The sequence below is a fragment of the Durio zibethinus genome, chromosome 25 (assembly GCF_047325235.1).
Source record: "Durio zibethinus cultivar Kanyao isolate XHJ-2024 chromosome 25, ASM4732523v1, whole genome shotgun sequence".
In the NCBI taxonomy this organism is placed as follows: domain Eukaryota; kingdom Viridiplantae; phylum Streptophyta; class Magnoliopsida; order Malvales; family Malvaceae; genus Durio; species Durio zibethinus.
Window position 1 is genome coordinate 9,729,761 of NC_143186.1, and position 12,840 is coordinate 9,742,600.

At 31.9% G+C, this 12,840-nt stretch overlaps 2 protein-coding genes across 2 annotated transcripts; one reads left to right on the forward strand and one right to left on the reverse strand.

The window, feature by feature from the left end:
* Nucleotides 1–240: 240 nt before the first annotated feature.
* Nucleotides 241–3,686, reverse strand: LOC111276035 (DNA-directed RNA polymerases II, IV and V subunit 8B-like). Its single transcript, XM_022861745.2, has 4 exons — nt 3,484–3,686; nt 2,747–2,904; nt 861–952; nt 241–640 (listed from the first exon to the last, which is right to left on the reverse strand). The coding sequence occupies exons 1-4, from the start codon at nt 3,557–3,559 to the stop codon at nt 529–531; spliced, it is 438 nt and encodes a 145-aa protein (XP_022717480.1). The 5' UTR covers nt 3,560–3,686; the 3' UTR covers nt 241–528.
* A 1,075-nt stretch (nt 3,687–4,761) lies between these two features.
* LOC111276034 (protein NARROW LEAF 1-like) lies at nt 4,762–11,219 on the forward strand. Its single transcript, XM_022861744.2, has 6 exons — nt 4,762–4,967; nt 6,289–6,820; nt 6,981–7,124; nt 8,505–8,745; nt 9,602–10,102; nt 10,639–11,219. The coding sequence occupies exons 2-6, from the start codon at nt 6,326–6,328 to the stop codon at nt 11,067–11,069; spliced, it is 1,812 nt and encodes a 603-aa protein (XP_022717479.1). The 5' UTR covers nt 4,762–4,967; nt 6,289–6,325; the 3' UTR covers nt 11,070–11,219.
* Nucleotides 11,220–12,840: the final 1,621 nt, after the last annotated feature.

Consider the following 12,840-nt stretch of genomic DNA (forward strand, 5'->3'; position numbering starts at 1 on the left):
ACTGCTGGATTAACTCTCAATCAAAGCAAGTTCTTTTTGGTCAAGTGCCTATCAAGCAAAGCCTAAAGTTTTTTTTTTTTTTTTTTTTGTTGTCAAAGAGCTTACGAGTAATGGATTGAGTTTTGCAACCTCATCTGCCAAAAGAAGGGCTTATTGGTATATTAAATTTAAAGTACAAAACGACTATGTAATCATTAGCAAATCCATCAAAGAACAATAACAAAAAGGATGATTAAAGAATGAAGGGGAAACCATACTCAAAACTTAGCATACAGAGCATGAATAAAATTACCACAGTTGCAAGAGTTAATTAACAGTTGGAGTGTCGTGGCAGCCATCAGCAACTCAAGTAGCTGTGCCATTCCGCAATAACTCAACCAGTGCTAATTGCTTTAAGCATAGTCTAGACGAATTTCAAGATTACACTAACCTCTACCGAGAAGAGCCACTTTTATACTACTATAGAACCACCTCGATGTTCACATAATTTAGCCCACTTAAAGAGAAATGTTAGATATAACGAAAGTTTCACAGCTTCCTCATGAGAAGAAATAGTCTCTGGTCAAGTTCAAAGTGGGAGACATGAGAAGCTTCTCCCCTAAGCAGCATTAGAAGCCCGCCATATGACACGTAGATCTCTCTGAAATCACAAACAGACATTCAATTCCAAGATCAAGTAAGAAGCTTATAACAGCCAAAAGAGATCAGATCATGTAGCCTAGTGAATTAGCAACAAGTGGAATAATCCTATTGAGTATGAAGTCAGAGTAACCAACCAAGTAGCTATAATGGTATAATAAACAAGGACAAAATTTGTGAGACACGAAAAAGTAATGGCCAAGTATGCTTAATGAACATACGCTTTAAGTCCTTTCCCTGAAGCATCATCCGATATCTTGTATAGCTTCCCATGCATGACATACTCGTACTTATCTGCAAGAGACTTCCTCCCCTGAAATACAGGTCAAATTTGTTAGGTATATGGCAACAAAATATTGCATATCAATATATATACATGCACGTATACACGTAGATAAATAGATAAAATATCTAGGTGTTTACATGCACACAAACACACACACACACACACACAAACAGAGTTTTCCCTTATGTTCAGTCTCCATAACAAAGACACTGTCGAAGTCCTAATTTTAATAACTAAATAACAAACTAATAATTGTTTAATTAATTAACAACCAAGAGCTTCTTGTCTGCTATTGGACAGGCAGTATATAATTCTATGTATATTAATTCAAAAATTCTCTCCTTCTCAGCAGTCCATTTTCTTTTTCTCTATATGGTTCTTTCCCAATTCCTATACCACACCTCAGTGTGTCTTCCTCACCATCGGTATAGTGAATAGATGTCCTCACCATCCATTCTCTGATTTTCCACATTTCTTTCCCTCAGGTCTCACATGTAAGCCACTTCTTTTTTAAGACTCAAATTGGATGTTTTACAGGTGTGGGGTTTGGTTGAGAAAGAAATGAATATTTATTTTCCCCAAGAGATTTAGAGTGGGTGATCTTTTGCTTGAATCAAAAGTTGATCAAATCAAGCAACAGAAGATCAAAGTAAAAGAAAATCATTACAATTAATCAGAGGACCTCAATCTTCAAATACATAATAGAAAAACAAGCCTAGGTAATAAATTTCAATTTTAAGAACAGCTAAACAAAAATAACAGTCACCAAGAAAACTCAATACAAACTGATCAATTGAAACTTCAAACTGCTGCTCTATGCTTTACATTTCTTTCCACAAAGAAACAAAACATCTACCTGTGTAGTTGAAGTAGTCTCAGACCCTCAGGCCTATGTTGAGCAGCGGGATTTGCTTTTAGGTCCCCGTAGTTAGGGTAGATAATTGAAAATTATTTAACTTTTTGTTAGGGGTACAAATGTCTTTGTAAGATATAAGACTTTATACAACTTATATCTTAAAAAAACATTTGTACCCATAACATAATAGTTAAATAATTTACAATTAGTTACTCTTACAACAACAAATGAAAATTACTTTAAAGTAATAAAATAGTGGCTACCAGAGAGGCTGTTTAAAATAAATTTGACAAGCTGCTCCATAGTCAAAATGACAACAAATTATATCTTTCTCTTTGTTCTAACTCTCTCACTGAGCAGTTTCATTGAGATATCAACAAATAATAGAAAACAAGAACAATTATTTTGCGTTTGTGCATGTGAAGAGGACAAGGTTAGAGACAAGATTTCTAATGTATGACGAATTTTTTGGGCTTAGAAGTGCAAACAAAGAAAACCAGCCTCTGTAAATGTTGCTTCTTAAGGAAGACCGATAGCAAACTAGATATCTTGCAACTCGTTTGAAAGGATACAATTTTCAAATATCATATGAGAAGGGCAACTAGAAATAAAATAGAACATAATAGAAAACATAAACTTGTTAAGGAAAATATAGTTTTTGATGTGAGATGGAACATACTTTGTGAATAGCTTTAAGACTGGCAATAGATCAAAAATTGCATTTATGAATCATATTAGACAACTAGGATGCAAAACATCCGCTAGAACAAAATTGAAACTAAAAAATAGTTCATGTTTGCTTTATAAGGTGTGGACCCAATGAATGCTACAACCAACTCAAGCCCTGGAGATTGCAGTCGAAGTTATCTGAATGCACCTTTCATTTCCAACAAGAATAACTTTTGTTGCAGCAAACAAATTAGCAATGAGTATTAAACATTAAAATACAACGGTAAGAAGACTACCGGAGTGTAGTAGCCAGTGTCAGGTGTTCCATCCAAATTCAATGTGTGAGCCAACGCCATTGTGAATTTGTCACCAACATGCATAGGATATATCTCTGTATTAACATCTAGGTGCATGAACATGTCACAATTCTGGCTACGTGCTTCAATGCGAGTAACTGCATGATTATATAAAATAGTAAATGGGAAAATGCTAATAAAACACTTAACCAAAGCAAGTTAAAAGTTGACTGATATTCTTTATTCCTTTAGCCAAGATCATTGTCACACATACTTTATGTAAAAACTAGGCAAAGAAAAGAACTGCCGCATTAGAACTAGTTTATATCTACCATTAGTAAACATTCAACCTACTTCACAGAGTGTGGAGCTAGTATATTTAAGCATTGGATGCAATGAAATAACATGAAGTATTTCCAAAGATAAGTAAGGTTTGATGCCATTCAATAATAAATTTAATAATAATAACAAGGCTTGGGAACTAAATTCAGGAATTTTTCAATCAACATGGAGCTACCGGAAAATCATCCACATTCCATAGCCAATACTTTGATTAGAAAAAATAAATATTCAAGCTTAAAAATTAAGTTTTTACTATCAAGATAGGTTGACAACATATATAAATAATTACAAAAAAAATTACAGAGCAATGAAAGATACACATGAAAAAAATTACCCAAAGTGAGTAAATTAGAGAAAGAAGAACTAAAAAGCAGAGGAGAGATTAAAGATTTGACCTTTATCAAACTTTTTACCATCTGGGTCAAGCTTATCAACCACAAAAATATCCTCAAAAAGTATGATGCTTGACATCTTCTGCAAATTTTACCCTCAATACTAAACTATCTCAAACGAAGTGGCTTGAGCCTTTGAAAGAGAAGGGGTTTTGGAGGAGCCGAAAAACAAGAGTTTGGGTTTCATACACTCAATCAGCAACCTATAAGAGCTGGGTCACAAATATTTTAGAGATATTGGCCCATCAGTGGATTTGGTTATTAAATTATAAAAACATGAATAAAGAGACGTCTATGCAGGGATTAACAATTTTAGATAGATAATACATAAGATATAAAAATAATATAAATATTATATTTTTTTAAAAAATATTTATTTTATATTTATTTATGTCAATATAAATTTTGATATGATATAATTTATATCATATATATATTAATTTATCTAAACATATAATATGATATGAATAATATATTTAATTTAATCTTATCATATAAATATATATTAATATATTTAACATTTTTAATAAAGTTTTTATATTTAATTTAATTTAATATAAAGATATAAATATTATTTTAATTTTTAATTTTTTAATTATGATTTTTCATTAATTATTTAATTTTATGTAAAAAATATTTTAAATATTTAATTATGATGCTTATTTAATAATTACCGTAAAATTATTTTTTATATTAATAATATAAATATAATATTAATATTAATATTAGTTTTATATATTATTATATTATTTTTTTATCTTTAATAATTTATCATTTTAAATTTGATACTAAAAATTAATATAATTATGTAATATAAATTAAAATTAAAAAATATATATTAAATACATATTAAATGAGTATTAAATTTTTTTATTTTTTTAATATGTAAATATTTATTTATATTATTAAAATATCAAATTTATTAAGTTACAAATAATAAATTAGTGATTATTTTAGTTGTGTTTTATTATATATTTGTGTATATCTTTATTAATTATATTTTTATATATATATTCATATTATTTATGTCGAATTAATTATACATATTATATCATATTATATCACATATAATAAATATATTAAATATATTATATTTGTATTTAAAATTTAAACATATTTTATAATTCATAATTTTTATTTAAAATCAAACTCAAACGATCAGACGGCTGTAAAATAAAAACATGACATATCTTATAGTGAACCTTCTCACATAACACAATATTCCCACCAACTCAACTCAACATTCTTATTCAATATATATAAATTAAAAAAGGTAATTTCATTATTACAACATAGAAGTTACCCCACTTTACTTTGTTTATGAATCAGGTTCAGCCAGACCTATGGTGCCAATCTCTGTAGCTTTTTTCTTCAACAGATTTTCTGTCAAATTGGTTGATAGAATGTAGTCGAGTTTCTTTCAGCTTGTTTTTGAGAACTCTCTTCAAATTGGACCCACCATCTCATTTCCTCCTCTTCTTTGTTAGGTGAGTTCCTCTCTTCTTTCTTTTATTTTCTTTGATTTCTTCCATTTTTTTAAACCATTCACGAATTGGGTTATGCTGGTTATTTTTAAAAAATGGTTTCTTCTTTCAGTTTCTGGAGTGGCTTTGAATGTAAAGTTTAGATTTTTTTTCTGCTCTCTTTTAAATGTTCATGTTCTTTGTTTTTCTGGTTGTTTGATTTGTTTTTTACGGTGCCCAGCTTGAAGATTTAAGCTTTTTCATAATTATTGAAATGAAACAAAGCATATTCATTATTGATTTGTCAGAAAAAAGGAAAGGAATAAAAAGAGATGTATAATGGAGTGTATAGTTATAACATGTGCTTTTACTTTAGTACTTTTACAGTGTTGAATTTTGCTGTAGCATGGTATCTTGACTTCATTTGTATTTTTTTTTTTTTTTTGTTCACTTCAAATTTTCAATTGCTTTATATTTGAGATAGATTTTCCATTGATTAACTTTGATCAGCTTTCTTTTGTTTAACATGAATATATCACTTCCCCTACTTTTTGCCACTCTTTCCTTTTTAAAATATATTTTGGCCTTTCCAAGTCAAATCCAATTTTCCTTCTCCTTGTTTCTTGTAGAAAAATTTATGTCATTGTGTTTTTTTGCCCCTAGCACAAGAAAAATAAAAAAGAGAGATGGAGAAGTTTCTTTAATATAGGTATGGTAACATATTTGGTTCTAGTAAGCTTTGACTTGTTAACAGATACGAAATTTTGTAAGCAAAAAGGTAGAATGAAGGTGCTGAATTTGAATGTGGAATGATTTTACACTTTGTGAAAGATCAAAGTTGAATTGTTTTCTGAACATGTTGAGACATGTGCTTGTAACTTGAATCGGTTCTATAACTGATTTATGGGCGATAAACATGCTAATTTTTTAAGTGGAATAATGTGGAATAGGTTTGAGTGATACAGAGTTACTGACAGATCATGCATAATTTAGGTAGTAATTATGACTGGTTGTTCCATTGCTTTCTCTCACTCTCTCTGGTTATTGAATTTGTTGAACCATGCACTTTGCTTTTAACTATATTGCCTTCTTTAAAGAAAGACCTGGTTTGGGCTTTATGTTTGAGATGGATGGTTTATGCATTCTGCTTTTGAGGATTTGAGGTTAAGAAAGATTATTCTGTACTTTGGCTGCTCTGTGATATACCTTCTAATGTGTTTCTCTTTTATCTTTTCCTTTTTTCAGCTTTTTGCTTTCCTAAAGAATTTTTGTTTGAAAATGATTTTGAATTGTCTAGCTAGATGCATGCGTATCTTGAATCATTGTCCCTTGTATTGATTTCCAGGAATTTCACTGCATTATTTGCTTAGCTAATCTGAAAGATGGAGCGGTCTAGACTTAATATGAGGGGTCGTTGTTCTGGTTCAACACCATCAGAGGAATCTGCTTTGGATTTTGAAAGAAACTGCTGCTGTCATCCTCATCTTCCTTCATTTAGTCCACCAACGCTTCAGCCTTTTGCTTCAGCTGGACAGCACAGTGAGAGTAATGCTCCTTACTTTTCATGGCCGACCTCCAGCAGATTAAATGATGCTGCTGAAGAGAGGGCAAACTATTTCGCTAATCTACAGAAAGGAGTGCTGCCTGAAACTCTTGGTCGGTTGCCAAAAGGGCAACAAGCAACAACATTACTTGAGCTAATGACCATAAGAGCATTTCATAGCAAGATTTTGAGATGCTACAGTCTTGGGACAGCAATTGGGTTTCGTATTAAACGGGGTTTGCTGACTGACATACCAGCTATCCTTGTTTTTGTCTCCAGGAAAGTTGACAAGCAATGGCTCAGCCCCATCCAGTGTCTACCTACTGCCCTAGAGGTTATACAATTTTACTTCCTATTCTGCACCATTTCCTTTGTTCCTCTTTTTCTTTTACATTATTCACTCCAACTACACTGTGGTTTTATCTTGTTTCAACCCCTTTAGTTGGAACTGGGTTCAGTGTCTAGGTAACATAAGTATTAAATCCTTTAATCAGGGACCAGGAGGTGTATGGTGTGATGTGGATGTAGTGGAGTTCTCATATTTCGGTGCACCTGAGCCAGCACCCAAGGAGCAGCTGTACACAGAGATTGTGGATGATTTGCGTGGGGGTGATCCACATATTGGTTCAGGTTCTCAGGTATTCTCATGTTGCCTTGTAATATTTAGTATTTGATGAATGGTAGTCGGTGGATCTTCCTTTTTTGTATACAAGCATGTTTGAGAGCTCTGATCATCCAAAGCAACTTGGAGGTTCTAGTATTATAGTTTTATCACCAGCAATTAACCTGCATAGCAAACTCCATTTTCTTTGTTAATCTAGTTGTCATCTAAATCTGCTTAATGGGCTTGAAATGGCATTAAGGAACCGGCATATCATATCTAAAGAGTAGTTTTAGGTATCAAAGAATCTGAAATAAGAGTGGTATTCAATCATTTTATAACAAACCATTGTCTTTATAAGCATTTCAGTAATATTTGTTTACTTCTCATCATCAGCCGATTTTTGTTATGCAAGAAAATGTTTGTATCATATAACTTTCTGTCAAGACCATATAACCAATTGGTTCACATTCTTGACTAGATTCCTCAATACCTTCGCTATGTTAAGATGCCTGAATATCCCTTGTAGCTCGCCCTTGGAGAACTGTGTGATAAGTACAAACAGACTTGTGGTAAAATCCAACTTGGGGGAAAAGATTCTCATAGTTGCTGTTCAAAAGCCCTTTGGCTCTACAGTTGTAGAAAACAGGGAGGAGAGAGAAGCAAGAGAGAGAGAGATGGTGAGTGGGGAGGGACAGAGGGAGGGAGGGAAGGAAGAGGGGGGAGAGTTAATTCACAGAGTTTGAGAGAAGGTAGGATTCAAGTTTTAGTTTTAGTTTTTTCCATTTTATATTTCATCTTATTATAATTTTATCTTTTCTAAAGTAATTCTCCTTAGTTAGGTTGGTTCTTCATGTGCACCATGGATTGCATTAAAGCACCAATCCCAACATGATAGATCAAAAAATTTTGATGCCTAACCTTCCTTTTGGACGCAATTGCCTTATATTCTGAATAGAGTAAAAGGAGTAGTCTAGTCTGTCTTTAAATTTTTTTCAGTCAACACTTAGTTGAGGTTGGTTTTTATGGTAATAAGGGTCATTGCATTATCTTTTTTTTTTTTTCCCAGCAGCATTATATTATTCTATGATACTTGATTTTGTCAAAAAAATTTTGTATAACCAGAGTCTGAATTAGTATTTTCTGTTTGAATCACATGTTGATTTATATAGATAGACGGTATATTCATCATTAGTTAACTAAAGAGAGCCTCTTGAGAAAAATCTGAGCTGATGAATATGCATATGTTTGTTGGCCATTTTTCATTTGTTCTTGTTCTTTTCCTGCGTACTGGATATTCTTTTTCCTTCTGTGTTAATTGTTCAGTGAATCTCTGGCCTTTCCTTTTCTTTATTAGTTGGTCTTTTTGTTTCTTGGCTCATAAAATTTCATGTACACCATTACTATTTGTTCTCAGGTAGCAAACCAGGAAACTTATGGAACTCTAGGTGCTATTGTGAAAAGTCAAACTGGCAGCCGACAGGTTGGGTTTCTCACAAATCGTCATGTTGCAGTTGACTTAGATTACCCAAATCAAAAAATGTTTCATCCTTTGCCTCCAACACTTGGTCCTGGTGTATATCTTGGTGCAGTGGAGAGAGCTACTTCCTTCATCACAGATGATCTTTGGTATGGCATTTTTGCTGGAACAAACCCAGGTAAGAACTTTTCAATATCTAGAATTTCACTAATTCAGTTTTTGATTTGGTGTTGAAGCTTATGCTGCAACTTGGACAAACTATTGAACTATTTTAAATTATTATAATGAAGCTTTACTAATCATGCCATTGCTGGTATCCTTTAGACATATCTGCTAAACCTATCCTATAGAGTTGGTTCATTAGCCATTGTTTGCTTAAGGTTTAATCAGGTCACAGTTACACCATTTTGATGGGTTGGCAGGCAGAACTGTTTAGTGCTTTGCGTCATTCTTCATGTTCCATTAACTTTGTGCTTGATTTAAAAGTAACAGGGATTTTTTTTTACCTTGCATTTAGCTGAAATTACATGACCTGTTTATCTCTACATCTTATTTCTTTGATATACTGTCAATGCTTTGTACTATGTGGAATATGATATGAAGTTATGGCTCGATTGGACCATTATTTAATTGGATCTCGTCAGGATTCCTTTTGTCCACTCATTGAAATAGTTGGATAGATGAGGAGCTCCCTCTTTTACTTGGATAGTGTATCAGCTGGATGATACGTCATTTACTCCTGTCCCCAAGAACACCAATGGTTAAAATTTGAAACTTTCAATTTGTAGGTCTGAAGTTTGAACTAGGGGAGGGGAGGCAGGGGCTATCATAACACCATTGGGTTGGGTGCCAGCATCAATATCTGCTTTTTTATTGTTATTCCTTCCTATTTGCTTTATGTTTCCCCTTGTATCTGTTCAGTATGTTTACTAAATTTTCATCATCGTTCACGTCTTGAACCGACTTTCAATCATGTGATAACCTTTTTCCTTCCCAAGCTTATACATTCCCCTAACAATTTCATTCACCCACAGAAACATTTGTCAGAGCAGATGGCGCATTTATCCCTTTTGCTGATGATTTTGATATGTCTACTGTTACTACATCTGTTAAAGGTGTTGGAGAGATTGGTGATGTCAAGGTTATTGATTTGCAGTGTTCAATTGGTAGCCTTATCGGTAAGCAAGTTATGAAGGTTGGAAGGAGTTCTGGCTTAACCTCAGGAACTGTATTGGCCTATGGCCTTGAATACAATGATGAGAAAGGAATATGCTTCTTAACTGATTTTCTTGTTGTGGGTGAGAATCAGCAGAGTTTTGATCTTGAGGGGGATAGTGGAAGCCTCATAATAATGAAGGGTGAAAATGGGGACAAGTCAAGGCCAATAGGAATCATATGGGGTGGAACTGCTAACCGGGGCCGACTTAAGCTAAAAGTTGGACAGCCACCTGAAAATTGGACCAGTGGGGTTGATCTTGGTCGCCTGCTCAACCTCCTTGAGCTTGATATCATCATAACAGAGGAAGGGCTTAAAGGTTTGTCTCTTCCAAAGATACTTCTTTTACTTTTCCATCATTTTAGTATTTATATCATATCTCATCTTCAGAGTCCTTATCAATTCTCAAATGATGCCTTGATGTGGAGAACAATTAGGAAAAAGTGCCTCTTTGATGCTATGGTAGATCTTTTAACCGTGTTATTTTCATGCTGATCATAAAGATGGTGAAAGGCCTTTAGCTCAAGGACATATTCTCTTCATTTTTGTGCGAGTAATCTGGGTTTTAGTGTTTGGTGTTGTATATTTCCTTTTCAACATTTCCTTACTGTTTTTGTTGGTGAGAGAGAGAGAGAGACGACCTGTATGATAACTGAAAATCAGAATATAATGCAGGAAAATTAAGGTGCACTTTAACCATGGTCAGGTCTTTAGGCTATCAAAGGAATCATCTAGCATATTGTCAAGACCGTTGGCATAAAGTTTTAAGGCCATATGTAAAGATGCATCATACAGACTGGCTATGAGACTTCAAAACTTGTTCATATTGTTACCTTCATTTCTTCTTATTTTTAGTGGCAGTGCAAGAACAAAGAGCTGCCTCAGCAGCAGCTATTGCCTCCACAGTTGGGGACTCTTCACCTCCGGATGGAGTTCTTCTAAAGGACAAAAGTGAAAACAAATTTGAGTCATTGGGTTTTCAGATTCAGCATATCCCTTTAGAAGTAGACTGCAACAGCTCAGAAACGAATCCATCAACAATAAAAACCGAGTTTCATTTGGAAGATGGTATCAATACCGGTCCAAGTGTAGAGCATCAGTTTATTCCAAGCTTCATTGGACGATCGCCCTTGCATAAGAACTTCTCAGACAAGGTTGTTTCTGAAAATCTTGCTTCTTTGAGGAGTGGCTGCGATGAAGATCTTTGTGTTTCATTGCATTTGGGTGACAATGAAGCAAAGCGGAGGCGTTCCGAAGCTTCTACCAGCACTGAAGAAACAAAGTGAAAACCATTTTGGGGCTTGAGCTGGAGAAACTGACCCATCGTTGTAGTTGGATGGTGCTAGATTTAAGAATTGTGACCCATGATTGCTATCATTGTTGTACCTGCTATTGCAGCTTTAATCAAGTGAGCAAAGCCTGCAAATTGTACTAAATCTAGTTAATCTCAGTAAATTATAGGTTAAAAGATAAAAAAAACTTTTCAACTAAAAATTCAATAATCATTCAATGCATTATCATTTTATTAAAATTAATTAAATTTTTAAATATTTATTTTCATCAATTAAATTTTTATTAGATGAAAATTAATTAATCATCAATATTAATTTTTGTCTAGTAAAGGGTTGCATTGGAATGAAAATAAATATTTAAGCGTCCGATCGATTTGAAAAAGAAAAAATTTAGAGTTTGATTTATTGTAATAAAATGTTTGAATTTTAAATGATCATTCTTTTTTAATCTTTTTGCCTCAATTATATTAGTGCACAATCAGTATCTTGCATTGTTTTTTTTTTTAAAAATTTCTTTTCAAGGCTTGAAATTGAAATGGTTCACTTTTCAGATAAACTGGATAAATATATGTATTTATGTATATATATATATATATATATATTTGTATGTATGTATATACCTTTTATACTGTGTTTGATAGTGTTTGATAGCAGCGTTTTATATTGTGCTTGATAGGAGAGAAAAAGAAGGAAAGAGGGGAAGAAAAATTACCTTCTTTTTACTCCTTTCTGTTTGGTAATAGGAAAATAGGAAGAGAAAAAGACTTAATAGGAAAATGGGAAGAGAAAAAGAAGTCAGTGGATTTGTATTTTTTTTTTTTCAAATAAAATCTTTTCAAATGTAGGAGAACACTTATTCAATTTAAATTAATAATTTGATTTTTAATTTTACTATTATTTTTTCATTTTTTATATTAAATATAATAATAAAAATAATTATTTTCTTTTTCTTTGTTTTTCTTTTTTTTCCTTAATTTTTATCTTCTTACCAAATAGTAAAGTGTTAATTTTTTTATATAAAAACTTAAAAATAAAGTGCAAATTTACTATTATATTTATGTAAATGGTTTTAGATTTATCATCAGTCTTTCAACTAATATTTGAGACAATACTTCAAAATTTAGAATGCTAAAAAAATATTTAGTAAAAAATTCTATTACAAATCATTTTACAATTGAAAATAATTTTGAAAGTGATACAAAAAGAGAAAAAAAAAAACAATTATGAAACTAAAATATAATTTTTTATTTTATTTTATTTCCTTTATTATGATATTTTCTATTGAACGTAACGCTATGTTTGAATAAATATTAATAAAAGGAAGGAAGGAAAAGAAAAGAATGAAAAAAAGAAAGGTTTTTAAAGGAAAGGAAATTATATATATAACCCTTATTTGGATAATTAAAATTAATAAAGGAAAAGAAATGAAATTAATTTTAATAACCATTGTTTTGGATAAAAGAGTGAAAAGGAAAAGAAATGATTCATTATAATAATTTTTTCTAATTATAACATTTTATTGCCTGTGATTTTAGAGCACTCTTAGACTATGATATATTTGCTATCTTGTCTAACATCACAATTATTGCTATATCAATGGGTTTTAATCAAGTGAAACAGAAAGATATTTTACAAACATGTATTGATGGATTTGAGCTTGTCATCTTATAAATCTAAAAAATATATATGTTCATATTCAACCATTCATCAAAATCAAATCACCAAAAAATTATAAAAAATTTTTATATTGAAAAAGATATGTGAA

Bases quoted from the DNA above. Each gene is read 5' to 3' on its own strand.
- LOC111276034 (XM_022861744.2), top strand. From the start codon at position 6,326: ATGGAGCGGTCTAGACTTAATATGAGGGGTCGTTGTTCTGGTTCAACA. The intron at 6,821-6,980 runs GTTATACAATTT...TCCTTTAATCAG, and splicing joins GTCTACCTACTGCCCTAGAG to GGACCAGGAGGTGTATGGTG. The intron at 8,746-9,601 runs GTAAGAACTTTT...ATTCACCCACAG, and splicing joins TTTTGCTGGAACAAACCCAG to AAACATTTGTCAGAGCAGAT.
- LOC111276035 (XM_022861745.2), bottom strand. From the start codon at position 3,559: ATGTCAAGCATCATACTTTTTGAGGATATTTTTGTGGTTGATAAGCTT. The intron at 2,905-3,483 runs GTCAAATCTTTA...ATAATCATGCAG, and splicing joins TGGTAAAAAGTTTGATAAAG to TTACTCGCATTGAAGCACGT. The intron at 953-2,746 runs GTAGTCTTCTTA...CCTGTATTTCAG, and splicing joins ACACTGGCTACTACACTCCG to GGGAGGAAGTCTCTTGCAGA.